The 27,329-nt window shown below is 38.7% G+C and overlaps 2 protein-coding genes across 6 annotated transcripts in view; one reads left to right on the top strand and one right to left on the bottom strand.

The window, feature by feature from the left end:
- The window catches only part of LOC121950523 (protein arginine N-methyltransferase 8-B), a 28,932-nt gene extending 9,002 nt beyond the window's left edge, over positions 1-19,930 (top strand). Inside the window, exons 4-10 of the mRNA XM_042496551.1 lie at positions 6,795-6,858; positions 7,839-7,981; positions 8,958-9,045; positions 10,276-10,391; positions 15,084-15,234; positions 18,435-18,556; positions 19,698-19,930. Coding sequence (XP_042352485.1) covers positions 6,795-6,858; positions 7,839-7,981; positions 8,958-9,045; positions 10,276-10,391; positions 15,084-15,234; positions 18,435-18,556; positions 19,698-19,781 — 768 coding nt within the window. The 3' untranslated portion in view covers positions 19,782-19,930. The remainder of the gene's footprint in view (positions 1-6,794; positions 6,859-7,838; positions 7,982-8,957; positions 9,046-10,275; positions 10,392-15,083; positions 15,235-18,434; positions 18,557-19,697) is intronic.
- Positions 6,359-27,329, bottom strand: part of cracr2aa (calcium release activated channel regulator 2Aa) — a 34,843-nt gene continuing 13,872 nt past the window's right edge. For 2 of the 5 annotated variants that reach the window (XM_042496547.1, XM_042496548.1), the window contains exons 14-18: positions 25,976-26,057; positions 25,527-25,641; positions 25,049-25,150; positions 24,162-24,238; positions 21,360-23,477 (exon numbers count right to left, since the gene is read on the bottom strand). In XM_042496547.1, coding sequence (XP_042352481.1) covers positions 23,393-23,477; positions 24,162-24,238; positions 25,049-25,150; positions 25,527-25,641; positions 25,976-26,057 — 461 coding nt within the window. In that variant the 3' untranslated portion in view covers positions 21,360-23,392. Of the gene's footprint in view, positions 6,393-17,298; positions 17,326-18,478; positions 18,540-21,359; positions 23,478-24,161; positions 24,239-25,048; positions 25,151-25,526; positions 25,642-25,975; positions 26,058-27,329 lie in introns of those variants that run through there. The other 3 variants (XR_006106327.1, XM_042496550.1, XM_042496549.1) reach the window with 3 other exon arrangements.

Here is a 27,329-nt window from a genome sequence, read left to right as displayed (position 1 = left end):
AATCATCAAACTCTGAGCCCATATTAAATATAATTTATTCTACATGTCAGTAACTAATTTAAAAAAAAATTAATTAAAATTAAACACATATCTTTAAAAACACTTAACAGATGTTCATTTTTTAAAGTATTTTGCTCCCTGATGAGGTTACAGAAAATATCTAATAATATTATCTGCAGAGGGAGTGTGCATTCAAAGATCACAGACCTGCAGCAATAAGGGAGGGCTGCCAACAGGAAAGCAGCATGTAGGATTTCAAATAAACACCAAGTACAGTAAATAAACTGTGTGAATTCCAGCTCTCAACAGCTCATGATATAACATGTGGCAGAAACATTCCTCCACTAACTTTCACATGCAGATTTTAAACTGCTTTCCTAGCATGAAATCAGAGAGTGCCAATGTAAACTTGATCTATAAGCAGGTATCTCAGGGTCCAAACACCCAAAGCAACTCTAAAATCTATTCTGCAATGATTCACGTTCAAACAGGTGGTTTAATATGTGTTGGGCAGGATCAGAGGTGTTGTTGCAGTGCACGTTGGCAGGATTTGATCCGAGCCTTTGGACCACAAGGGCTCAATAAATAATATTGCGTTTCATTCACAAATATGAAGTCTACAGATAACTACTCTCTGCATACTCTTAAAACCTAAAAGAGCCAAGCTGCATAGAGTCACTTCTGTTTAGATGTTTTCCTATACCGTTTTCACTTTGTACAAACAGTTTGTAAATACACACAGGTATGCAAATAAGTGTGCAACATCATCTGGTGACATCTGAGGCAGGCTTTAGTTACTTTCCATTAAAAAATGGTTGACACTTTTCTCAGAATTTAATAAACCATAAGTTTTAAGTTGAAAGCAATTCTGCTATTCACATGAAATGTTGCTCTGTTTCTCCTGTTTGTAACATTAGCAAGCATTTGCTAAATGTTATCTAGTTGATGAGATAAATGTATATTCAAGTTTGTTATGTAAGTTTGTTGTAGAATCCACAATCAAAAATGCTTAAGACAGCTTTAAACTGTGTAAAAAATAGAAATCAAACGGATAACAAACTAAATAAGGAGAATTGAATTTATGTTGCCACATTTTCAAGTGTGGCTCTTGTCTTTCTTAACACATCTCGGATGTCTATGCTCACAGCTCAGCTAGAGGGAGAAGCACAACACCTGGGCAAAGTTAGAAACTTGTTGCCTACTTGCCGTGTCTCCAGAGACGGACTAGTGAGAGCCCACAGGGACGACCACAGTGACAGTGACTCTTTCTGACACTAGTGAGAGGTGCAAGAGGCACCGTGTGAGGGTGTGTTGACTCTAAACATGCCTCAAGGTCTCAGTGTGTCCGTTGAAGCGTGACGCTGATGGACACATGGCTAATGGCTGTCTCCTCTCACAGAGATTCAGAGAGTGATGAGGAATCGTTGCCAATTATCACAGCAGTGTACATGCACTCGTATCTCACACTCACATACATATGCCTGGTGTAACGTTAGATATTTCTGTTTGTTTACGCAGGCGATAAAGCCTGGTTTTTAATGGGAGGGTGTATAAGTGTTGTGCATGAGGAGTTGACAGGTGCCACCAGCAGCCTCCTGACTGGTCCTCCACTAATAGGCAGCAGAGAATAGGGCTGCTCCAGGGAGGATGAGTTAATGTCAGGGCCCTGCACCCTATGTGCTCTTTGTGGAAACTGAAGATCTCAGTTAGAAAGTGAAATCTAGAATTTTATTTTAGGATGTGTAGTACAGAAAAAAAAAACAAAAAAAAAGATGATATAAGTTAGTTTGTCTGTCTCACAGTTAGGCCCAATCCTATTCCTTATTTTAACCCCTAACCTATTTTCGAGTGTGCCTTTGCCCCCCGGTAAAATTATAAGGGGGAGATGTTGAAATCTTCCCCTACAAAATGGGACGACCCTTAAAGAACCACACCGTTATTTTATGTGTCTATAGCAGATTATGACATAATGGGCTCCCTCATTAAGGCATGTACCACATGCTGTTGGTTCTCCCCACAGAGCTGAAGTCCTATAGATAAACTGAGGGGATTAAAACGAACTTAAACTTTGTTACATCAAAGTTAATGTTTAGGCTTTTCATTACATTTTTCTTTTGGGGCTTTATTATTGACACGAATGACTAAACCCCATGACAAGAAATGCAAAATTCACAACAGAGACTGCCTGTCTGCACTCATATAAGAGGAGCTGTAACAAGTGCAGCAACTTAGCTGCTGAACTTTCAAACTTTCAAATTTCAGCCATTACATGCCATCAGAGGTGGGCAATGTGAAATGGAAATGATGTCAAGATGCGAAACCGTCATGCACAAATTAGCAATATCAATGTTAGCTACCTAAACATCAGCATACTGCAGGGTTTTTTTTAAATACTGCCAAAATACATTGAAATACACAAATACATTGAAATTACATTGAATTATGATAACGTTATTTATTCATTTCTAATTAATTTGATTAACAAAGAACATACATTTGCCTCTTTTGTTGCTTGTGTAGTCATCTTGCCAATAATTTCCATAACACTCAGTTTGGAGTGTGCCTCTGAAAACTGTCCATTTGGAAGGCCATGTAGTCCTGACACTTCGACAAGAGCTCACAGAACAGAGGGGGTATGAGCTACGTGGTAGGGGCAGGGGGTGTACTGGGATTGAGCCTTGGTGCATTGCTTATAAAGCATGTCTAATCCATTTCTGCCTCCAAAATGAAAGATGTCCTAGACCTAACTTTTTCCTGTGAGTCTGAGGCAACAGCTGAGTACTTTTTCAGCCTCCTCTCTCCACAAAGCTCCCAACCTGGCTTTGCTTTTTTTTTTAACAATCCAAAGCACCTAGAGTTCATTCAGGAGTCCCCTGCTTGATTACGACCAGATGGATCTCTTGCAGCCTGAATGAGTCTGCACACCTCTGACAAACAGGGTCCCAGGGTAGGTGGAACAGCGTGTACACACTCAGGTGAAAATCTATACTCTCAGACTCCCTGATGCTGTAAGAGGGTGGTATTGACAAATGCCTCCTCATGAATTATGTTGTCATTTTGTTTAGGAGCTCTTTACTAAAAATGTTCTGAGTTTATTCTGATGAATGGATGACTTTTATTGTGTTATGACTCTGTTATTGCTGGCACCTCAGTAAATCAGCCATGCATTGGTAGGTTCATAAAATGTCAATTGAGGAGCTCAGGACTGAGAAAAAAAAGAAGACAGAAAAGAAAAGGTATAAGACAGAGGGAATGGAGGAGTATGTGACAGAGATGCAGAAGGAGAGCAAAGAAAAAAAGCAGTGTGGTGAGGATAATTTAAAAGAATTTAAAATGTCAAAAGACTAATGAAACTTGAAGTTGAAGGTCTCATTGGAGCTAAATAGCTGGTTGCAGTTGAGTAACGACTAATCTTCACCTTAATTACTTGAAGTAAGATGCTCTGGCAGCGTTTTACAGACTGGCACAGAGGCTGGTCACCTTGTAAATTTTATCCCTTTGGATTCTTTTATCTTCTACTATTTTCAGCTTGACTCCAGGACACTTCTCATAATGTAAAATTAACCTCAGTGCACTTGCTGCGGTCAGGCTCACTAAGCACTACCAACATACTGTAAGCGATAAAAAGCTACTTATTGCTATCAAACACTGGAGACGAAAGAAACAAATCCTTCACAAACCCTCCTTTTTTTTCCTAAAGCTGGCAAAGGTCCAGCTGCCCAGTTTTCTGAACTCTTTTCAAAGTGATGTTGTATCACTGCACTGCAATGGAAGCCAGCCACAGAGAGACACATAACAAGCACGACCTTGTTTTCTACCCCAGAGAGCACATTATGGCGGCTGCCGTATTGGACAGACGTTCATGCTAGGAGCAATAAATCAAAAATAAAGATTCAATTCTGAGCTTGTCTTTACTCCAAAGAACACAGGAATTGGAGCTCACTATGATAAATCCCTGGCGAGCGAGAGGAGACATATGAACATGACCGAAGGGATTGGCATCGCCTGTAAGGGCCACACGTGGGACATACAGCTATGATCATCACTCCCTCTCTAAGCCTTATGAGGAAAAACAAACCGCATCCTGATTTTATCTAAAAAATAGCATCATCTGTCCTTTGCACTTGTGGAAACTACATTTACTCATGCACTGTACTTAATTAAAATTTTGAAGTATTTTGAAATTTACTTAAGGATTTCCATTTTACTTTATACTTCAGGAGGAAATATTACCTACTACTAGGAATGCTCCACATCATATTGTTCACAATAATACCTGCGTGGTTTTCATACGATATGAAAAATCCATATCCAGATATTGGCCATATTTCGACTTGTTATGACATCAGACTGTTAGACACAGCACCACGCATGGCTGAAAGCTGTGCAGTGGAAGTTTGTTTGTTTTTTTCCGTACTTGTCTGAGCCTGACTCTGAGTTACTGTTGTTTGCAAACTAAATAAACAAAAGACAATTTATGTTCAGTTTTTAGGGAATATTTAAAGGCAAACTGTTAAGTTTATGATGACATATAAAATTATAACACTAACTCGGTTGCAGCTGTATATTGTAGAAATGAATAACAAAGTATTATTTCTGGTATATCATTAAGAAAATTGTTATTGTAAAAATACACTGAAATATTGTGATAATATTTTAAGGCCATAGTGCTCACCCCATACTACCTACTTATTCTGTACTACATTACATTTATTTTAAAGCCACAGTTACTCTTAATTTTAAAATTCTACATTAAAAAAAATATATAGTAAGCTTTTTGAATACAATTACTGTTTTTTTGTCTCATGCATGACAAAGCAGTGCAAAGTTGGGGCACCTTGACACATTTCAAATGTCTTTGAGATGTTAGCAGTTTCGCCAAAAGGTCATTTCTACATTTAACATGTGGCACCGTCTTATTTAAACAGCTACTCAATGCACAAAGAGGTCAAATTATCTATCCCAAAACAAAACATAAATGGAATTTTTTTTTCTTCTTTCCTCTGCCGTTGATGACCTTATGACCTCCCCCTCCCCATTTAGCTTGTGGTCGTTTGGAAGGGGCTCAATTCCTGGGTGAGGAACACCTGACCTAAACTAGCTGCAAGAAGTTATATTAAGCTTTACCTCAACCAGCTATAACTGTAACTTTGATACTTACAGTACACACTGGTACATCTGTATTAACAGTTGAAATGTCATGTATCAGTCACAGGGATGAAACAAGTAATACTTTAAATTTGCTGCTAATACTATTGCAGTTTTACTGTAGACGGATTGTTATGAAGGACCTTTAAATGTTGCAGCTGGAATAAGCAGGGTAACATAGGACTCAAATGCAGACTAACAAAGTCCAGGGCCTCAGTTATCAAATAAAACGGTACGAGAGCTTACCGAATCATGAGCAGGCAAGGGTGAAATCCAGGAAGGCAGTCAAAACAGGCAAACAAATCTAAAAAGGATAGACAAAATATTCCATAAGGCCATGAATCAGGTAGATACAGGTCCAGGTAAGGTTCAGGTTAGGGTAACAGGATTTAAATACATAGCACAGATCAAGAAAACAACAAGAAAACTTGAACAAAGTGGGATGGCTTGGGGCAGAGCTGGTTAAAAAGTGCAGGGCTGATAAGGTGGGAGAGGAGGCTGGGAAAGTCAAGAAACTGCTGCCTAATGAACTGCCTGGAAACAGGTGTGCAGGTGGGCGGGGATGTCAGGTGACCAGGACTGACAATGAGTCTGAGGGCATCTAGTGGATGGTTGGAGGATGACAGGTCTGGGGGGGATAAGAGGAGAGTAAATGGCCCAGGGGAAGTGAGCAGGGCCTTGACAAAGGGATAAGGAGTCAGGAAACACAACCAACCTTATGACAGGAGAATTTTTTACTTCTTCCAGCACCAGTCTTTAAAGGGTCCCTGTTACAACCCCAGCTAACTGCTGCAAACGTCTAATATTAAGAAAAAAAAAACGGAAATCAATGTAAATCATAAAAGTTATGGGATGTTCTCGAAATCTCTTTGTATCTCCCTTCGAATCGAGCCAGAGTACAACTGCAGCCTAAATCCACCCGGTATAACAAGCCAGAATACATTATGTTATACCTTTATCCATTAAATCTGTAGTTAATATGTTGAAACTGAAAAAAACAGTTGAATATGGTCAGCAAAATGTTATGTTTTGGCCTAAAAAAGTTCAGTTGCTACAAACATGGCTGTGAATGTTTCCAACATCTTTAGAAATAACCAGGTTTGTGGGGTGCCCTGTAGCTCACCTGGTATAGCAGGCATCCCATGCACAGAGGCTGTGTCCTCACAGCTGCGGGTTCACTTCCAACCTGCGGCCCTTTGCTGCGTGTCATCCCCTCTCTCTCCCCCTTTCATGCTTCAACTGTCCTGTTAAATAAAGGCATAAAAAAACTGCTTTGTTGCACCAACATAGAAAATCACTGATCTCAAACATTGCTCTATGTTGCCATATTTGAGCAACTCAGCTTATAAACATATAATCTGACTTCATACTCTTTACAGCTATGAAACATACAAATGTACCGTAACTGATCAGCTGTTTGCAGACACACACAACTGCAACACTTTAGTCTGGCGACTGGGTTTTTATCGGAGGCATTCGAGTCAACGTCAGCACAGCAGTATCATTTCAAGTCTTTTGCATTAAAGGCAGCCTGAGGACATGTTGTAACTGCAGTGGCCATTCTATTAAAGATATTCTTCCCAAAACATCGCAGCCCGTAATCAATGGTTATTGAATTCATTTTTCTTCTTTTCTTTTTCTGCCAGATTGAATGTTCCAGTATATCAGAGTACTCAGAGAGGATCATCAAGTCCAACCACCTCGACAGTGGTAAGAGCTGCAGCTGTTCCCCTTCTCTCCGTTTTGATGACACTGCACTTCATCTGCAGTGAGGGGAGCAACACACCAGCTTATAGTCGTGACATACATAGTAAATGAAGAGGGAGGGAAGGCTGGCAGATACGCACGAGGAGAAGAAGAAAGAGGTGGTGATGGGTATCCCACTGTTCAGAATTTTAAATGATGGTTAATCTGAACGGCCTCAGTCTGATCCTGCGTTCATCATTCCATACGACACCGGGCCGGCTCATTTGTATTCATTTGCACAAACTTGCTGCCATCTTATGTAACTTCAAAGCATATGTTTAAATCATAACACCTCTGTAACTTTGAGAAGAAATTTACTCCCGAGCTACTGACTGTGCATCTACCAAATCACAACACCATAAACCACCCTGTCAGCCAATGTTCTGTCTATAAACCTATGAATATTAAGTATGCACAAGTAATTGAAAGGAGAGTTAATGTTCGCCTGATATCCAGACAGTGAATAAGCAGGAAGCAAACATCAGTTGGGAGTAACAGGGTTTGCGTGTCATTCTGACAGACACTTTGCATTACAGGGGAAACTCTTCGATAACTTCTTGCAAAGGCAGAACAAACAAAGCTGAAGTCAGCTAATCTCGCGGAGGGCAAAGATCTACTCGTAAACCCCAGTGGGGTTGATTTCCATAAGAGCACCATAGCTGAACATACTGCACCAACTGATGTGTCACCACACTGAGTTTATGTCTTTTTCTTTCATCACACACCAGTTTATTTCTTGCACACAGTGATATAAAATAGTCCAATTTTTTACAAACGGTGTATTTGTAACTGATGTATTGATGTGCTTTTTGGCATGATCTATATATTTATACTCTTTAGGAATTACTATTTCTACATTTTAGGGTTAAGGGGTTAGTAAAGACAAGTTTTGGTAAGCCATAATTTGAGCATTGTTTATGTCTTAAATTATCTGTTGTGTGCAGTGATCACCATCTTCAAAGGCAAGGTGGAGGAGGTGGAGCTTCCTGTTGAGAAGGTTGACATCATAATTTCTGAGTGGATGGGTTACTGTCTCTTCTATGAATCCATGCTCAACACCGTCATCTTTGCCAGGGACAAGTGGCTGGTAGGATGTGTGGAGTGTGTGTGATTGTGTGTGTGTGTGTGATATGGACATGATATTGTCTGCAGTAGCATCAGTGATGAATAGCCCAGGGGAAAAATAAACCATCTCTTTAATAACCATGAAATGAATCATAAATGTAATATTATTGGCAAATATATTACATTTATGTGATATGTGATTATATTGAATATATATATATATATATATATATATATATATATATATATATATATATATATATATATATATATATATATTCTATTTTTGAGCTTTACAAAAAGTAAACAAAACCATTATGTTAATACAAACGGCTCACATATATCAGAAAGCAAGTAACAACCAAACAAACAAACAAACAAAAAATAAATAAATAAACAATTACAATAAAACAAACTCACATCTGCCAGGGAACACAAATCCAGCCTACATGCCATAATACACATACTAAACATTTGCAATTGTGTTTCCTTGTAAATAGTCAAAGAATGGACCTCACATTTTAAAGTTATTGGCCAAATTATCCCTTTGAAAACATATCCTCTCCATTTGTATTAATACGACTATCACGTTTAGCAATTTCTGGAAGCGGGGAGCAGTGAGTGATTTAAAAAAATAATAATAAACGGTTGCAATTTGATTTTACTTACTAAGTTTTACTTACTAGGTAAGGTACTTAAATCACTCATAAGTCCATAATATAAGAAGGACTGTTATGTCATTATCTACCACTCATATTACTGGTTACCGTTCATTATGTTTTGTTATTGGAAAATAATAGTTTTTGTCTTAAGGTTATACATCATGAACAACTCTGCTATTCCAGTCTGTGCGCAGAGGGAGCAATAACACCTCCATAAATTAAATTTGTGCTGTACTTGGCTGAGGAATGAAATGTCACCGATGCTGTAATGTAGATCTTTTACAGTGTGTTCAGGATTAATTGCATAGTTATTTCCTTGCCTCATTTGTCAAACAGAAACCCGGTGGATTAATGTTTCCTGACCGTGCCTCTCTGTATGTGGTGGCCATAGAAGACAGGCAGTACAAAGACTTCAAGATACACTGTAAGTTCAATGTGTGGGCCTGGATATGTGTATTAGCTGAACCTGGACTGTGGAATTACTTGTACTGTACCCTGTGTACTCTGCGAATCTCTCAGGAAGCTATTACCAGGATTATGTCTTTATACTGTAAACGAACCGTGTTGTACTCATACAAGTGTGGGCACACTTATATGCAACCCCTCCAGCTCTGCAAATGATTTTGAACTTTTCCTCAGGCATAACACTGGGGATGATAATTGATATTATAAGTCAACAAGGCTCTCCATCGCTGTATCGTCCCACTCTAAGCCTGCAAGGAGTACTGTGGGCGATGTTTTGCTGCCGGACCTAAAGCATTAGAGTCAGCGTTAAGCCAGTGCACAACCTAGATGACAACAGGCACAGAAAAAGAACAATAGCCAATAGGCCTCCTACTCACACTCCCCCATACATCTGGGAAATTATACAACCACACTGCACCAGGAGAAAGTCATATTTATATTGTCTTACTGCATTGCAACGCTTTCCAGTGTCTGGATACTCCTGGGTTTGTGAAGTTTGCACATACTGACTGGCTGAGACAAGCGCACATATTGACCACAAACTTCTTTCTCTCCAGGTCCAATATGACCTTAAGGCTGAGTTATAGTTGGCCCTCTGAAGCACTCTGATATTCTGAAAGCATCCTGTGGTCATTAGTGCTTCTCTTGGCTGCGCACTGCCTTAGTTAAGTGGGCAGCGAGAAATGCAAATACAGTACATTACAATTCCCTGGGAGTTTGTGACCTGTTCATTATCACCAGCTCTCCTACGCTCTCAAGTAGTTCTCTCCTTTTGGGTCATGATAGAGATGTTTGCTCACACTCTTTCTTAAGGAGCTCAATGAATAATGCATGGAGTGATTTAGCTAAAGCTGCAAAGATATTCAAGGCAAGAGTGGAGGCTGCGTTCAAGGAGGCGCATGTTTACAAATTATCCCCGAATACAATGTGACTCTCATCCGTCAAAATGAAACTTGTTCCAAACTGACAGGAGGTCTGACTCCGGGGTCGTATATCAGAGTATTCTGGGAAGCTCTGTGAGAGCGACCCCGACGAGTGTTGTTTTACAGCTGCATCTCCCGTGGCCTTCCCACCCTAGAAAATTGAATCAACTGAATCAAAAGGAGAAAACTATGTCATGTGTTTGCAGTTTACAAAGAGTTACTGAAAGCATGCTGGCTGAGTAAATCAATGATGCTGTATTAACCAGGGTGGGAGAACGTTTATGGCTTCGACATGACCTGTATACGTAATGTGGCCATGAAGGAGCCTCTGGTGGACGTAGTGGACCCCAAACAGGTGGTGACCAATTCCTGCCTCATCAAGGTTGGTAGTCCCTTCACTTTTCATTTAGCTTCCTCTTTTGATCAAGATTTGTCAAACACTTTGGTTTATGATTTAATTTCTGCAAAACTAATGACATTCTCATTAGCCTTAGCCTTGTATTTAGTGCTAATTATCAAATGCTAAGACACTAAACTAAGATGGTCATCATGGTAATGGCTATACCTGCTCAGCATCAGCACGTAAGCACTGTGATTGTGAGCATGCTAACATTAGCATTTAGCTCAAAGTACCATCGTCAGTGTTCAGATTTCCATTTATTTCTGGGCACTTTAATTTTTCCCTGGTGGTGTAATCTTAGATTCACAGTTCATTGTTCACAGAAATTGAGACAACTACAAGCAGTGGTGGTTAAGTCAGTCCCAAACAATCTCAAATTAGAACAAATTTACCGTGGTGAGAATCAAGTAAGTGAGGTCGAGTCCTTGCTATCGGTCAAAATTATCTTATGCTTATGTCAAGCCACTGCTCAGGTAAAGCAAGTCACGAGTCAAATCGTATAAAGTTCTGATAGTCTAGTCAAAGGTGAGCTTTCGAGCTTTTGACATTAAATCACATTTTCCTTTCAATTTTGGTCTAGCCTCCTCCATGATGGCTGCCTTGTGTATTGGCCGCTATGGCATGTGCTAGTGGGTTGCCAGGGTGCTACTACTCAATATCACTACTCAATATCACGAAAATTGGAAATATTGAACAAAAAAAGTCCTTTTGAGTCATCCATCTTAAGCTTAAGTCACGTAAGTCATGAATACCGAAGTCAAGTCAAGTCATGAGTCTTAGTCAAGCAATCTCAAGTCCTCAAATCTGCGATTAAAGTCTGATCCGAGATAGGTCGTGTATCAAGTCCCCAATCTCTTACCACAAGTTAGTCGCTTTTATGGTGCTTTCAGTCATATCACCACAATTTTGAGGCTATCATGTTATACTTAATTGAGCCATGACAATGGGGCAAACTCAATCTACTGATGAAGATCATGTGATAAAATCAAAAGATCAATTGTGAATACTAAATGGACTACATGGTAAGATTGTTTCATCGACATTTACATTATTGATTGTTACTTAAGTATTCGTGCTACAACACACCATTACCACCATTTTCTAATACTGGTTCACTTGTCAGCTGAAAAAAATGCACCAGAAGTAAACAAGCTGACAATACATTATGTAATTAGCAGTGATTGTACTGTGTAATGTCAATACATCAGCAGCTGTCCCACGGAGAATACTGAGTAAGCAGGCTTTTATAAGCTGTCACGTATAATTACAGTGGTAAAAAACACACATACATTTACTATAACTACTCAGGAACATTGATTGATTGGTAAACATATTGTGTGACATGCTGTGGCTGGTATGAGTACGACCTTGACGTGTAGCCGTTGCCCTGTCTGTGCCTCTCACTGTGCGGATTAGACTGATCAGGCTGCTGTGCCATGCATGTCAATAGCAGCCTGTCTAGTCTTCTTGATTGTGCTCCTTGACGTAGTGACCTTCTTATTGCTGGCATTGATTGGGCGGCTCTGCCCTGTCTCACCTCTGTCCCGGGGGAAAATTGCTGTGTGATCACACCTTGACTTCAGCATCGCTTACTTCTTGTTGCTGATTGTTAAGCACTCTGTATTTTCTTCGACATCAGACACTGTTTCATTTTAAATGCAGTGAGGTATTACATAAACCAGCAAAGGGATCAGTCATGAGACTTGAACAAAAATCTCTATGAAGCTGATGGAAGTGTTGCTTGTGTTTTGATCTTGTAAAAAAAAAAAAAGCCTTAAAACAATGATACCCTGCTGACAAGCTTTATTGTCTTTAAATGGATTACCGACTGGCCTCATTAAAGGTTTATAGCAGAGGAGTAGTTCACATTGGACCTCATGTTATTAAAATGCTGCTCAAAACTTTGGTAGCAATACACAGCGAGGATCATTATAGATTATATTCCTGCAGAAAATACATATATATTTTACCTTAACAACCTATGTGAAAGTGCTCTTAACATTTTTATTTTGCCTTTTGAGCAACAGCAAGGGTGTAAATATTGCAGAGCATTATATTGCAGTGTTAAACTTTGAAATGTGACTTTGAGAAGTTTATACTGCATGACCAGGGTAAATATGTGGTAAATGTGTTTATGGGAGAGACTGTTTTCTGCAGACAGCAGGGGGAATCTGACATTAAAACTGCATTGTTTTTATTGCCAGAAAACATACGGCTCATTCCTCCTCAGCAAATATGGCACCTGGCACCAAAGCCAGCAAGCTAACAGTGAATATCTAATATTGTCAATGGTACATGAAACAAGATTATCACACCTCTGCCTACATGTTTACCCTGCAGGGTACTAAAGGGTTTTCAGGTGAGCTGCACTCCGCTCTGTTACTCAGTCATCAAAGCTAACATGATATGTTGGCGCAGTGCCGTTCACCTGACGGAAAACCAGGATCTGGAACAACATGTTCTTTCCTGAAGCATGGCCCAGTGAGCCGGTGGGTTATCAGATACCCTGTAAAACTGACTGGAGCCAGGGGACATTTACAGATTAGGAGTTGCAAGCAGCATGCATGAATAACACCTGGAGCCTCACAATAGTTATAGAGCTCCCAGATGACCCCCTATCCTTGTTCTGCCTACATAAGGGTTACTGGCCTCAGTCTTGATGATTATTGCGATCTTGGCACAGGGGAGTCTTATGGTGACTCTATTTCTGCAGGTAAAAGCTGTACTGTAATTCTTGATGTTTGCTTTTGGCATCCTGGATGTGTTGCATGTGACATTTATGGATTTCTTTTCTACAGCACCACCATGCAGAGCTGAGGATTTGAGTCGCATGACTTGAACTTGAGACTCAAGTCACAAATTTGATGACTTAAGACTCAATTTGTTAAAATCAAAAAAGACTTGCAACTTCATTAGACTTTAACACCAGTGACTCGTGACTTCACTTGGACTTGAGCCTTTTAACTTGATTGACACCTTCCCCTAAGTCCAAAATTAACAAGTATGTTATTTAAAAACCAAATGTGCTGCAAGTCAATTAATTTCTCTACGCATCCTGAATCACTTAACTTAAATGCTATTGATTCCCAGCAAGTTAACACTTAATTCTGCAAATTTCACTTTATTTGAACCAATCCGACAGCATCCAGTCAAGTTGCAATAGAGAAACATGAAGAACTGACATTATGTTAGTTCCAACTGAGTGCCACTTTGAAAAAATGATACCAAAGAATTTAATTTGCATTAAAAAAAAAAAACTTGGCAGTCAGCAAAATAAATTGCAGTTTGCAGTATGGGTCAGAATATACATAACGGATACATTTGAACAACTCCCAAAAAACATTTTTAAAGCATCCTTGATTTTTCAAAATTATTATATTAATATTCTGTTGACAAATTGGCACTACATTTGTTGAAGAGTGCATCAATTTTTTTTAGAACTCAAAACTCAAAGTTTAGGAATTGGGATTTGACCTGAGACTTGTCTGTCTTGACTTGAGACTTCTAATTTACAAATGTCACAGCAAACATAACCCTGGTCACTTGATACTATTATTGTCTATAGAAAGTCTAGGGGTTTCAGGGTGCATGTACATGTATTACTGGAGCATTTGGCTGCCAGGCTAAAGGTAAGAGATGCGGGCCTACCTGTTGCCTCGCTGTCCCCAGCCTGAGCCACTGGCTGTCACTCAGTCAGCTCGCTCTCCATAATCCAATGTTGCTTTACTTCAGCACTTCATTGACAGTTCATTTTCATTAAAACACACTAACAATAACAAAAAACAAAACCTGTTGAGGTCTATCTTCCCTGCAGCTCTCAGAAAACATCTTTCTCCACTGGGCCTCCACACCTGGGCTGAATCATCTCTTTTAATTACTTACACCCGCCCCCTTTCAGACTCTGACAGGCTGTACCTTTCAGTAAGCCCAACCCACCCAACCTGATGGCCATGCAGGATGGCCAAAAGAGGAAAGTGTGCCATGACACAAAACAATGATGTTTTCCAACCTCTGCAACCATTGCATGAATGCACACGGGTCTGGTTGAGGTCAGAATTAAACAAGATAAACAACGTAAAGAAATAGGTCGGTATTTGGAAAATGTGCTTTGGAAGAGATCTGATTATGAACAATATCAGTCACCATGCAATTTTTGATTCTACAGCCATCAAAGCATAAAAACATGCACTGTATTATTTTTGGTTGTCATTCTGGGCTTTTGCCTTGGAATTTGTAATTTTTACTATTTTTCCACACGATGACGTCATTTTCACCATATTTGGCATATGGAGAAAATGCATGTTATTTCCACTAGGTGTCACAATCAATGTTGCTGTAAATCAGTGACATATCAAAGGCTGTGATAATTTAAAAAAAACAAACAAAAAAAAGACAGAGAGACTGAGAGAGAGAGAGAGAAAACTACTCTGCATGTCGTACATGGAATATATATATATTTTTTAAATTCTGAAAATCAATGAATATTTGATATGATTAGGACTGATGCTGGTTAAACAATTAACTTAGTAAATAATAATATTACTGTATAATATTTTTTAAAGTTTGATTCTGAGAAGCGCATTGTGTGCATAGAGTGATCACAGAGTAATTTTAGCGGGCCCTAAGGGTTAATGTGCTCCAGATATTTGAGAAAAAGTGTCTTTCCTCCTGCAGGAGGTGGACATCTACACAGTGAAGACTGAGGACCTCTCATTTACCTCAGCGTTCTGCCTGCAGATCCAGAGGAATGATTATATCCATGCACTGGTCACCTACTTCAACATTGAGTTCACAAAGTGTCACAAGAAAACTGGTTTCTCCACCGGTAAGATGCCTCACACGTTGTCTCTTACTTGATATGCAGTATGTGTGGGTGTGTATGTGCGGTTTAAGATCATTTGAGCTCACAGTATCTATATTATAGTGATTGTAGTGATAATCTAAAAAAAAAAAAAAGCATTTATTTCCTTGTACTTATTACTGGGTTTTCACAGCATACAGCACCACCCAGAGGTCAGGTTCAGTATCTCCCTCAGGGCTTCTGTCAGCACAGCAGAGTGCTGAAGCTGTGGGTACTTTTGGCTCCTTGTTAACATGCTGTCTTCCCTTGATGGCTTCAGTTAGCCCTGTAGAGATTAAATTTGCAATGTAAAAGAAGCGATCCCGCCTGGTGCACAGCAAGAGTAACAAATGGAAGTTATATCCTGAACTTGAAATCACACAGCCCTAACAACTAACAACAAATTAATCACAGTTTGAATTCATGACAGCACGAACCAGTGAACAAAAAACGCGATCAAAGGAAAGTCTGTTGTAATGTGTTAATTAGTCAGGTTTAAATGTGTACCTTCAGATGGAGCCCGGCTAGTTGTTTCTCACTGCCTTAAAAGTCTTTATGCTAAACTAAGCTAACCATCTCGGGGTTGTAGCGGGCAGCTTATATTGCTGGATAGGATTTCTTACCAAATGGCACCAAGACATTAGGTTGTAGTCATGGGTAAATCATGAGGCAATAGGCCACTGGACGCAGACGTGTTAAGGGCCTCACCACCTCCCCTACATACTGGAAAGACACACACAGACTTTGTGATTGTGCCTCTTTTTTGATTCATCATTTTTGAGTCATTTTGTGTCACCTCAGGGTCATGTTGTGTCTTTTTGGTCTTTCTGTGTCTCCTTGTAGTCATTTTGTTTCTTTTTTGTTTTGCACTTTTGCACTTTGTCTGTCATATCTCTTTGAGGTCATTTGTGTCTTTTAGGTCATTTTGTCTCCTTGTAATGATTCTGTGTCTGAGAGAGCAGGGGGAGATGTTCCTGGACTTGTTTCTTGCAAACAGGAACTAAAGTTCACTTAATTGGAGAAACAGAAAACATCCACAAGCAAACATTTTATGTGGAATCAAATGCTTCCAGGACCTTAAAATCAAAACCATCAGTTAGACATCTTCACTAGAAATTTTAGTTATTAATGTGGCAAAAGTAAAATAGCAGTATCAGGCTCTAAACATCCCAGGTTGCACTAAACCCCCTACTCATACATAAACACAATTTCTTCATAATGTAGCCTGTGTTCAGACGTTAAAGGCAGATTAGAGCAGATCAAATCAGCTTGATTGACACGATCCAAATAGAGTGAGCAGTGGATGTTGTGTCATCATCTGTGTGTGACTGACCTCTAGTGGTAGGGATAAATATCACACACTGAAATGATGTGTAAAACATCATATCATTTTGAAGGTTGCTCTAATCATTAGATCTGCTGGCCCTCTGGTGCTGATAATCTGTTATTTATGAAAGTTTGGCATCACCAGGACCTTGTTTATTTTTTTTAGGAAGAAATATATCGTTTCCTAACCTCAGCTCTCTCTGCCCTACCCACTTCCTTACTATCGACTTTCTATGAGATTGTCTGTCAAGCAAGTTTCCCAGTGTCAGCCCTGAAGACTCCTCGTCTGTCAGAACAGATCTCAACTTGCAGATAGAGAGCCAATGTGTGCAACTGATTCCCCATACGGCAGTCGTATCACACACACACACACGCACACACACACTCAGCCAAGGAGAAAAAAGTAAGCAGAAGTCAAAGATTGCAATTCATGCCAGTAGAAACGCCATCTCATCTAATGAATTAGCATAAGAAACGCAGCTCGCTTGTAAACGTCTTTTTGAAATCTGCCAAAAAAAATGAGAGCTGGCCCTGCGCAGCAGCCATGCTGATTGACAGGCCCTTTCATCTCTGAACTCACAAAGAGTTTGTCTTTAAAGGCAGAGCTACCATGCTGCCCGGGACAGCTGGCAGATATTCGATTTAAGAGCTACTGACCTTTTGAGCCTCAGCCAAGTGATCGGTGATGGTCCGAGCACCGGGGGATGCTCACACTTATTTTGGGGGGATGGGGTGTCAGATTTTACCTGTCTGGGTTTCCATGCACACACACACAAACATATACACACAGATGAAAGCGCATCAGGTGCCGCAATAGACACAAAGTGATGAAAGAATTGATTCAAGCAACAGTAGAGAGGTCAAGAACGCAGTCATGCTTTTCCTGCCTTTTAGTTCAGCGCTGTCATCTCGAACTCAAGTCGAGGAACCTGCTCTGTTTGCATCAGTGCTTCACAACTGGACACAGACTGTTCCCTGCTCTTTCTCCGAAACACTTTGTGTTTATTCACTGCTTGACATTCACATCAGACAGAAGACTGTAATACTGTCTGTTGACCCCATGATGGACTGACAACTTGTCCATGGTGTCTTTCTGCCTTCCGTCCAGGGTTTGTGAACATATCACTGCATCATTGACAAGGGGATCACATATTGATTGTTGCATGGCATCTGAGATGTTTGTTGTGTTGCCAAAGTTTAAAACTTCAGCAACTTCCATGTCAGGCAACGTATACAACAGGATAAATTATAACTGGTGGCATTCTTAACAATTAATACAAATGATTGATTTTACTTGATAAATGTAAATACAATGCAAAAAAGTGCAAACAGTACTATAATATTGCAATTTTGCAGGATATCGCAGTGAAGTCATGTCTTATTTCCAGGCAGGAATAGGGAGTAACATATGCAACTAATGTCCCATTATTTACATTAATACACCAAATAAAAGCATAAACACAGTGTTATTCAGTCACAAAAACAATAAACCAATAATTAATGAATGCTTTTTATAACTGGTAGAAATTATTAATGAATAACTTTTGGGTTTCCAGGTTGTGGAAAAAATTGCCTGTTCAGGTCATTAATCAAGGATTTATTGTACCTGCAGTTGTAAATATTAATAATTCATTAGCATCTTGATTTTAGTCCAGCCCTTGTCAAAAACATAAGTCGCTGACCAGTCAAAAAAGCTGCTAAAAGTTGTATTGTTTTTCCCAACCTGACAACCAGTCAATATGTTGGCTTATAAATGATCAATACAGCTTCAGTAAATGACGGAACCACGACAAAATCAAAAAGCTGCTTTGCTTTCAGACGAAAATGACTTATGTGAATTTAAAATGTGTGTGTCCCAGCACCAGATGCTCAATATACCCACTGGAAGCAGACAGTGTTTTACCTTGAGGACTATTTGACGGTGCGGAGAGGAGAGGAGATCGTCGGCAGCATTGCTATGAAGCCTAATGAGAAAAATATTGTGAGTATTATTGTGCCGCCTGTTGTGTAATTGTGTATTGTGTAATACCAGAGGTAATGATAAATGCCTTTTAGTGATATATTCCATGTGACTTTTTTTATTAATGGGGGTGTTGCGATGTAAATGTATTGACAATAACTAATATCTAACAAATTAGATATTAGTTCATGTTAATAATACAAATCTGATCATTTCTGTTTCTATCTTCTCTTGCGTCGTCTCTTTGTCCACTTTCCTACGCTGGTATTTTAAGTGTAATTTATTTACCCCAAAAAGAGACAAAATACACCATAAAGCAAGCTAAAAAATAATATGACTGATAGCATTATTTTTTTCTTTTCAAAGTTTCTGTAGATATTGTGATAATATAATTACAGTGAAGTGTTTTGGCAATGATAATCATATAGTAATAAATCTGATATTGTACCAGCCCAATTAGTATTTTTTATGTATATCTATGTAAAAAAACATAAAGTAAAAATAGAATGCAGTGTTTCACAGTATTATTTAATATCTTTATGTACCATTATACCAGTACATTGCACATATTTGACCTTTTGCATATTCCTTGATCAACAGCAGCTATAGGGTTTTATGTTATTTTTTAAGTATAAGTATCTTTATCATTTGTATTGTATTGTTTCTATTTTATAATTATGTTTTTTACTGTGGCAGTACTTTGCCTTTGTCCCTATTTCGTTTTAATATGTTTATTGAATGCGCTGGACAATAGATGCAAATTCCTGAGAAGATTCTGATTTGAGCTCCTCTTATATCCCGTATATCTTTGCTAAGACATGACTCACTTCCTGTGCTGCCTGCCCACAGCAGATTGTTTTCTCCTCCGTGTTGGATAGCCGTCAACAGGCAGCAGCTCTGCGGTGACTTCCAGACAAACAACAACAGATTCTATTGTTGACCTTGTCCTCTCCTCCCCCTCTGGGGTGGAGAAGCAAGGCTCGCTTCTTCCTGTTGTCTCACACAAACAGTCTGTGCTTATTTAACACCATGTTCTGCTGTCAGGTCAGAATGGAAAATCTGACAGTACTCTCTGATCTTACTTCTTCCCCAGACTCTGCTTGATCATTACCTCCCCTCTCTCTGACAGTCTTGTTTCTTTTCTCCCTCTCTTGACCTTCAGCGCGACTTGGACTTTACCTTCGAGCTGGATTTCAAAGGGCAGCTGTGTGAAGCAGCCATATCCCACGACTACAAGATGCGTTAAGTTTGACTGGAGGACATTGTTTGTCCACTGAGAACAACCCCTGAGCACCTGAGGGAGACAGACACTCCCATGACCACAGACAGACACACTGTGTAATGTATGAGGGGATAGAATAAGAGAAAAGCCCAGCCCGAAGACCAGGCAGAGGTGGCCCCATTGACAATATCACGATTGTCACTACAGTGTTTGATGAAGGCAGGAAGTTACTCACACTGACTGTTAAACAATTCTGAATGTAACACCAACAACAAGAGGTCAGGAACATTTCCTGGTCTTAATGAATGTTTCTGATTATTGATGTGTGTATATGTGAGCTGGAGTTGTGTACCTGTGTGTTTTGCTCAGTATTTGTTTTCACAATGACCCAGAGCTTCTGGAGGGATAGTTGCCATTTTTTAAATTATGGTAGAGCTCATGTAATCAATTACCGTGTTGTCCACATTCTGCTATAAGTAGACAATAAATTTAAGGTGTAGTTCTTATGTCATATTATGTACTGTAGAGAATGATTACCAGAAAACCACTTTCATTTATAGTTGTGCCAATTTAGTGATGTTGGGAAACTAGCACCAATCAAAACCACAGCCAAGGATGACCCTGCATACGTACATATACCTGTATGTGTAATGTGAAAGGTGTTTGCATAGTTGGTGTACTAGTAGTTTTCTGTGAGTGTGTAATAGAAGGTGTTTCTCCAGGTGTGGACTCAGGTGTCCCCTGCCTTTGTCAGTTTGAGCAGTGATGTTGACATGCCAATAACATACCTTCTCCCATCCTAAATGCCTTGAGCAAGTGCCGAAGTGCTCCTAGGTTTTGTCCGCACTGCCGGATTTAGCTGTTTTCTTCTCCATAGTTCCATATAAAGAGGCTGGCCATTCTACCTTATTGGTTTATTAATATAAGATATGACTTAACACATAGGCTCAAACCATGAAGCTTCTTCAGTCTAAGACCACATAGTCTGACACATAGGACCCCTGTACCAAGATCTCTGTTTGAAATTAATTAGATTAGGAGTTATGTTTCTAGTAACATTCAGGTTTCTTGAGTACTGGAGGTACCCATTTAGGGGTTTTCTTCATTAAAGTGTAGATCTGGACAAAGATTACCCTGCACTGAAGAAATACTCCACCCCCAAATGGACATTTGTATTGTAAATCCCATGTTACGTTGAATTTAAGAACAGACCTTTTTCTTGCATGTCTCTAGAGAATCCAAAAACAGAGACAATTGAAGCCATTGGGGTGTACATTTGACAAGCAGCAAAATTATACCAAAATATACATTTACAAACTTCACACAACTTGTGCAGTGTAATCCAAGCCTCATTTATCCAATCATATGCTCAGTACTTCTCGAATACATGCATTATTGCTATAACCTTAGGTTACAAAACACTTATAGCCTTATGCACAGATGAGAAGCTGACCTGTACAGTATGAAGACAAAGTGTTCAAATTGGTAACATTTTATGGAAAATTCATGTGTTTTGAAAGAACTAAAAATACGACTGGATAATGAGATTTGCATTACATTGCATGAGTTGTGTGAGTTTGTAAACTGATGCTTTGATACAGCTTTACTGTTGGTAAATGCAGTCTGCATATGACTTCAATTGGCCAAAAACTGTCTCTGTTTTTGAAATCTTGATTTGCCATGGAGGTATTTGAGGAAAACAGAGTTTTCTTCTGGAATTTAAGGTAACACGGAGTGAGTGATTGTTATACAAATGGCCATTTTGTGAGGGTGATGTATTCCTATAATATTCCTAGTATACAGCTTAAACTACTGCTACTATAGAAAAATACAAAATACAGTAAGTTGTTTTTTTCTTTAAAACCATTTGAACCACTTAATACATTTCCCTTTTGAGGTTATAATTGTGTGTTTTGTGATAATTTTGTGTCCAGAGACAGCCAAGAACCAACCTCTAATCCCACGTCTTATATATGGTGCAGAGGCCCTAATGAATCTCTCCAGGGCTGTTACCAAAATGCACCGTATGAGGACTCGGAAGCAATGGAGGAACTACATGTATAAAGCATGCAGCTAATGCTAGTAACAATCAACAAATATCAGTATAAAAATATCAAAGTAAGTGCTGCTGCCTCAGACCACAGTTTCTTTGAAACTGCCAATTTCACAGGGCACTCCCGGGTACAAAGGAGCAATACAATGTTATGTTATGCTTACCACCATCTATAAAGAAAAGTCATCTTATTCATTTAGAGAAATACTTGTGTTGTATGAGCACCTTTGGAATCTGTCCAGTTACAACTTTACGGAAAATTCTGAAAGTCGGCTGCTCATTTCAAACACAAACCTAGTTTACCATAAAGTTTATAAGTGATACAAATTATAATAAATTGGCATGTTAATTCCACCTATATATTGAATATGCTGTTTCACATATTGTCATGTCAATGTAAAAACTGAACAAACAGCAATGTCCAAACTCATCCACTAGGTGATGCTGTATAACATATTTTCATTTTTTTGTATCAGAAAAAAGTCCTTTACAAATTATATTAACATTAACATTGCTTTATTCATGTATGTGTTTAATGTATTTACGTGTTTATATATATTTAAGTGATGTGCAAGAGACTGGTAGTAGTGGAGCATTAGTGACCATAGTGCAATATCAAAACAGTGAAATCTGAACTTTTTACCCAAACCAATGAAATTTAACATTTCTGTAACACAAAAATTACACAACTTACTTTACATGTTATTGCGACACTATTTTCATTAAACACTCGTCACTGAGGCAGATTAAGGTGATATGAAATAAATAATTTTGTTTGGTGTGCAGGGGAAAAATAATGCACTGTATTATTTTTCCAGTTAAAAAAAACAAAAACTCTAAGCAAACTTCAAAATACCACATAACAGCTCAACTAACCTTGGTCCAAAATACTTAAATTAACCCCTCACAATCTTGACACAATCTGAACACCAAAAGCTTCACTACAGTAGTGTTTACTGTAAGTTTGTTTTAAAATACATTAAATTTAACAGTTGTTCATGATATTGTGTCCATGTCATGTATGTGTAAAGATGTGAAGAAGAAAACCAGCAAAAAAAAGCACATAACACTGAATGAATATATTAATATATACAACGAAAAGCCAACATGTGACACATAATAGGCTTTTGAAAGCTAAATAAATATTTGAGAGCTACAGTCAGACTATACACTGTACATTTAAAAAATGAACAAGTCTCAGTTAGGCTCAGAAGGGACTAAGCTTGACTTAAATTTGTTGTTGTAATGATAAACCCTAAAAAGAAACCTTTTAATCTTTCTTACATAATAATTATTTTACTAAATCTTTAGAGAATTGCAATTTGACATTATTTCCAAACTGCAAACAACTTACGCAAATATATAGAGTAGACTGTCAGTAATAGTGCAAATCTGTGACACATGACAACATGTACACGAAATTCATTCTGGTGTTGTTTTCACTCAGAGTGCCACAAGGTGGAAGACTGTGAGAAACATTTGTGCTGATTTCAGAATAATGTGTCCTCAGTGGCACATTTGGTCACGTTGTGTGTCTTTGTAAAGGGTAGTGCTACTGTGTATGTGTTAAACAGTTCACCTGCTAGCAGCAGGATCTCTTCTTCTCTGAGGGGCCGACCAGCTGGACCGTCTTCTCCTTCTCTCTGTCCTCTTGCTCTTTCAAAATTCTGAGGGACATAATCAGACATGCACAAATTAACAAGTTCTGTACTCACATCTGTACTGAGAAGATGCTTTGTGGCTGTTACTATTACTGCATCCACCCTCTGTCTGTATCAGGTCTGTTTGAAACTTGTAGTGTCTTTATTTCATTTTTCAGGATTAGTTACAACACTCCCTGTTTATTTGTCATGTTGATGTGTGTTAAATGCTGTTTTGCTGAATTGTCACAGCATGGAGCAACCCCAAGAGTAGAACCATAAAAATTAAAAATTTTAAAATAAAAAAAAATAAAATAATTCATTAAATCACATTTCTGTTTACTGTAGACCTCTAACTGATTTAAAATTATTCTCACACAGATGAGCCAGAACATGATTTACATAATGATAGGGACATTTGAATTGTGCACTTCATATCAATGAAACTGTGAACAATGCCAGATATTTTTACTTAGGAGTGATTGCTTTCTGCTGTGTTTTCTGAATCCAGCTGATAAGAAAAAATCCTTTGTGCCTCCAACATGGAAACAATTAAACATTAGCTCTCTATGATATACCTTACTTCAGTGCAGAAATAGTTGTAATGTGAGAGCTGTCCAGGCAGACAGTTGTTCCATATTTCGTCTAATACATTTATTGTTTTTTTTCCCTGTTACATAAACTCACACCCAGGCCATTAGTTTTGCTCACCTGGCTAAATGAATCATGGATTCTACCACATTGTGTCCTGAGCACGCGCTGCACTCGTAGAAAGTCATATGGCAGTCCTGAAAAGAGGCAGAGATGTTTCAACTTTTTGCAAATCAATCAAGAAACATTTAAAGGAATACTTCGTCCTCCAAATAACCATTTGTATATTAATTACTCACCCTATGTAAGTTGAAGTCATAAGGAACCAAGTTTAACAACAGCAAAACTTTATCAAAACTTCTGTTTAAAAACTCACACAAATCATGCAGTATAATCCAAGTCTCATTTATCCAGTTGTATGCTCAGTACTTCCCAAACACAAGCATTTTTGCTGAAATCTTTCTGTTTCAAATGTTTCCACATAAGCAGCGCAGGTTCACTACTTGTTCATGCGTGAGACTGTTTATGGAAATGTATCACAGAATAAGATTTTAGTGAAAATGCATGTGTTTGGGAGGTAGTGCGCATTTGACTGGATGAATGAGACTTGGATTATACTGCGGGTTGCATTAGAGTTTATAAATGGATAGTTTTGCTGTTGTTAAATACCTCATATGACTTCAACCCATAAAGAATTTTCACTATTTTTGGATTCTTCATTCACTATGGAGACAAAAACTGTTTTCTTAATGAATTTGATATAACACGGGTGGAGAAATTGATTTACAAATGATCTTTTAGAGGACGAAGTATTCTTTTTTGGGGGAGGGGGGGCATTTTCCCTTTATTGACAGGACAGGTTAAGATAGACAGGAAAGGTGGGAGAGAGAAAGGAAATGATACACTTCAAAGGGCCACAGGCCAGATTTGAACCCCAGCTGCTGCGAGGCCACAGCCATACTAAGGCCACTAAGGACCTTGAGCTTAGTGGACAAAAACAAACAGACCTTGGCAAGTCTTTCGCCCAGTCCTCTCTGAACTTGTCTCTCAATCTCCTTGTCCGTTTTGTTACCCAAAAGCATGATTGGGATGTCCTCGCCTGCACCCTCCTGTGAAAGAGGAAAATCAAAGAATACAGAAGTAAAGACAACAATCTTCAGAGTCCTTAACAGTTTAAAGGTCAGGCCAGCAGCTTCACTGTTTTTATTGGCTCCCACATGAAAAAATAGCCAGTGGTCTGAACTGTAGAGGAATAGCTGTAAAACAAACTCTGAAACTGACCTTTATTTGTCTTATATCTTCTACATTGCAATACTGTGAAATATATATTCAACACATATCCGCTCTGTTTCTTTTTCAGTCTGTTGTAGGGAATCAAAATAGAGCAACAACAGCACAGAAACACAAAGTGAAACCAAAACATTATGTTCTGCTCGTGGTGTTTCTCTGAAGACATGCAGCACAGGGTAACTGTAACTGTCTTACCTTCACACTTGTCAGCCACTGCCTGACAGCTGTGAAGCTCTGCTCAGCTGTGATGTCATACATCACAACCACACCGTCAGCCTTGCGAAAAAATTGTTTGGTGATGCTCCGGTACCTGCAGAAGGAAAGTAGGAGGTTGACAAAAAAAAAATGAGTGTTGCGTTTCACTGGCACCTTAAAAATCCTTGAAAAATCTCTTGGCTTTTCCTGCATTTGTACAACTTGCAAATATACAGGAATAATGTTTTTAAGGGAAAACTTCCTGAGATGCATTAAGTTCAAAACACAGATTTAAACTTTTTCAAGAAAAGTATTTGATTCTGTGTAACTGCTATGAAATTGAACAGTGAACTTTTTAAAGTGCCACAGCTGACAAAAGTAAAGTAGTGTTGCAGTATTATAGATTTTTTAACATGATTACCTGTTTACATCAAGTGTGGATGCCTTACCTCTCCTGTCCTGCTGTGTCCCACATCTGTAGTGCCACCAGGCTGTTGTCCACAGATATTGTCTTCACACTGTAATCTATACCTGCACATACAGACAACAAAATGTTAATTGGCAAATTTGGTTTGGTATTTGTTTACAGTATACTGTGCCAATAACATAGATAACTGTGTTGGTTACATAGCTGTATACATGCATACCAATATGCAGATCTATACCTTAACATAAATGAACGTAATCGCTGCATAATTTTGAAGGGGCTCTATCAGAAATGTATGAGCGTATGAGTTGTTTGGACACAGTTCTCAACATGGAAATGGTTAAGCCAGTAGCAAGCAGCTAATGGTGCTAACTCCATAAACAGCGGTGAAGAACAAAGCTGAGAAAGCATACAGTGTTAACGGGGGGAGCTGTGAGTGTTACTGCCATGTGCAAGAGAAAGTGGCGGTGATTAACTAGCCAGTGGGATGCATACACGTATGCAAGGTTTAACTGGCTTACCAAAACAAACAACAGAGGAGCTCAGTTTATAACACACACTGAGGGAGTGTGACCATCACTCCACTTAATCTTTGGCAAATAGTGATTTGCTGCTATATTAATGCTCTGAATGTTGCATAAAAAAAGCACATTTACATTTACATATTTTAAATGTGATATTGACTGTACCAGAAACATGATAGTCACATTTAAATATTGAAATTGAAATATTTAAACTGGACATTTTTACTTGAGAAAAATCCAAACAACAGCTACTGCACTACCAAACCTTTTAAATATTTACAAAAATAGAGTTTCAAAGACTTAACCGAAGCATCTTGACAGCACCTTTTAGTACTTTTCTTTCATTTCCTCCAATGGCTTTAAAGAATGAAGTTAAAAAAATATATTCTGCACAAGCCAAACCAAAGAAATGTGCTCAAAACCAAATATTTTACAATGATGAAGTGTGGAAGACCAAACCGTGGTGCTTGTATGTTTGAAAGAATTTCTCACATTGGCCTAGAGGAAGTGTCGCCTCATTTTATCACAATCTAGACAGGCAACAATAAATCTGAAGGCAGCTGGTAAGCTGTTACCAGAGACTCTGCATAGTACAGTATTTAAATGCTGTATACACAGTACTTATCATTAAACACAGTTTTATGCTTGCAAGTGTATTATTGTGTAATACTTTACAATAATAAAGGAACCACAGCATACAGGTTAATACGAGTATTAAGCCACAGCACAAGACTGTATAAAGTCTTACAGCCAGTCCTTTCACCTTTGGCTGCTCTACTCAGTTGAACTAAGAAAAAATATTTTTTCTCCAGTGCTACATTGAAACACTTACAGGGCTTCAGGTCAACAACA

This window comes from Plectropomus leopardus, chromosome 11 (genome assembly GCF_008729295.1).
Source record: "Plectropomus leopardus isolate mb chromosome 11, YSFRI_Pleo_2.0, whole genome shotgun sequence".
In the NCBI taxonomy this organism is placed as follows: domain Eukaryota; kingdom Metazoa; phylum Chordata; class Actinopteri; order Perciformes; family Serranidae; genus Plectropomus; species Plectropomus leopardus.
This window is presented reverse-complemented; position numbering and strand designations above follow the sequence as displayed.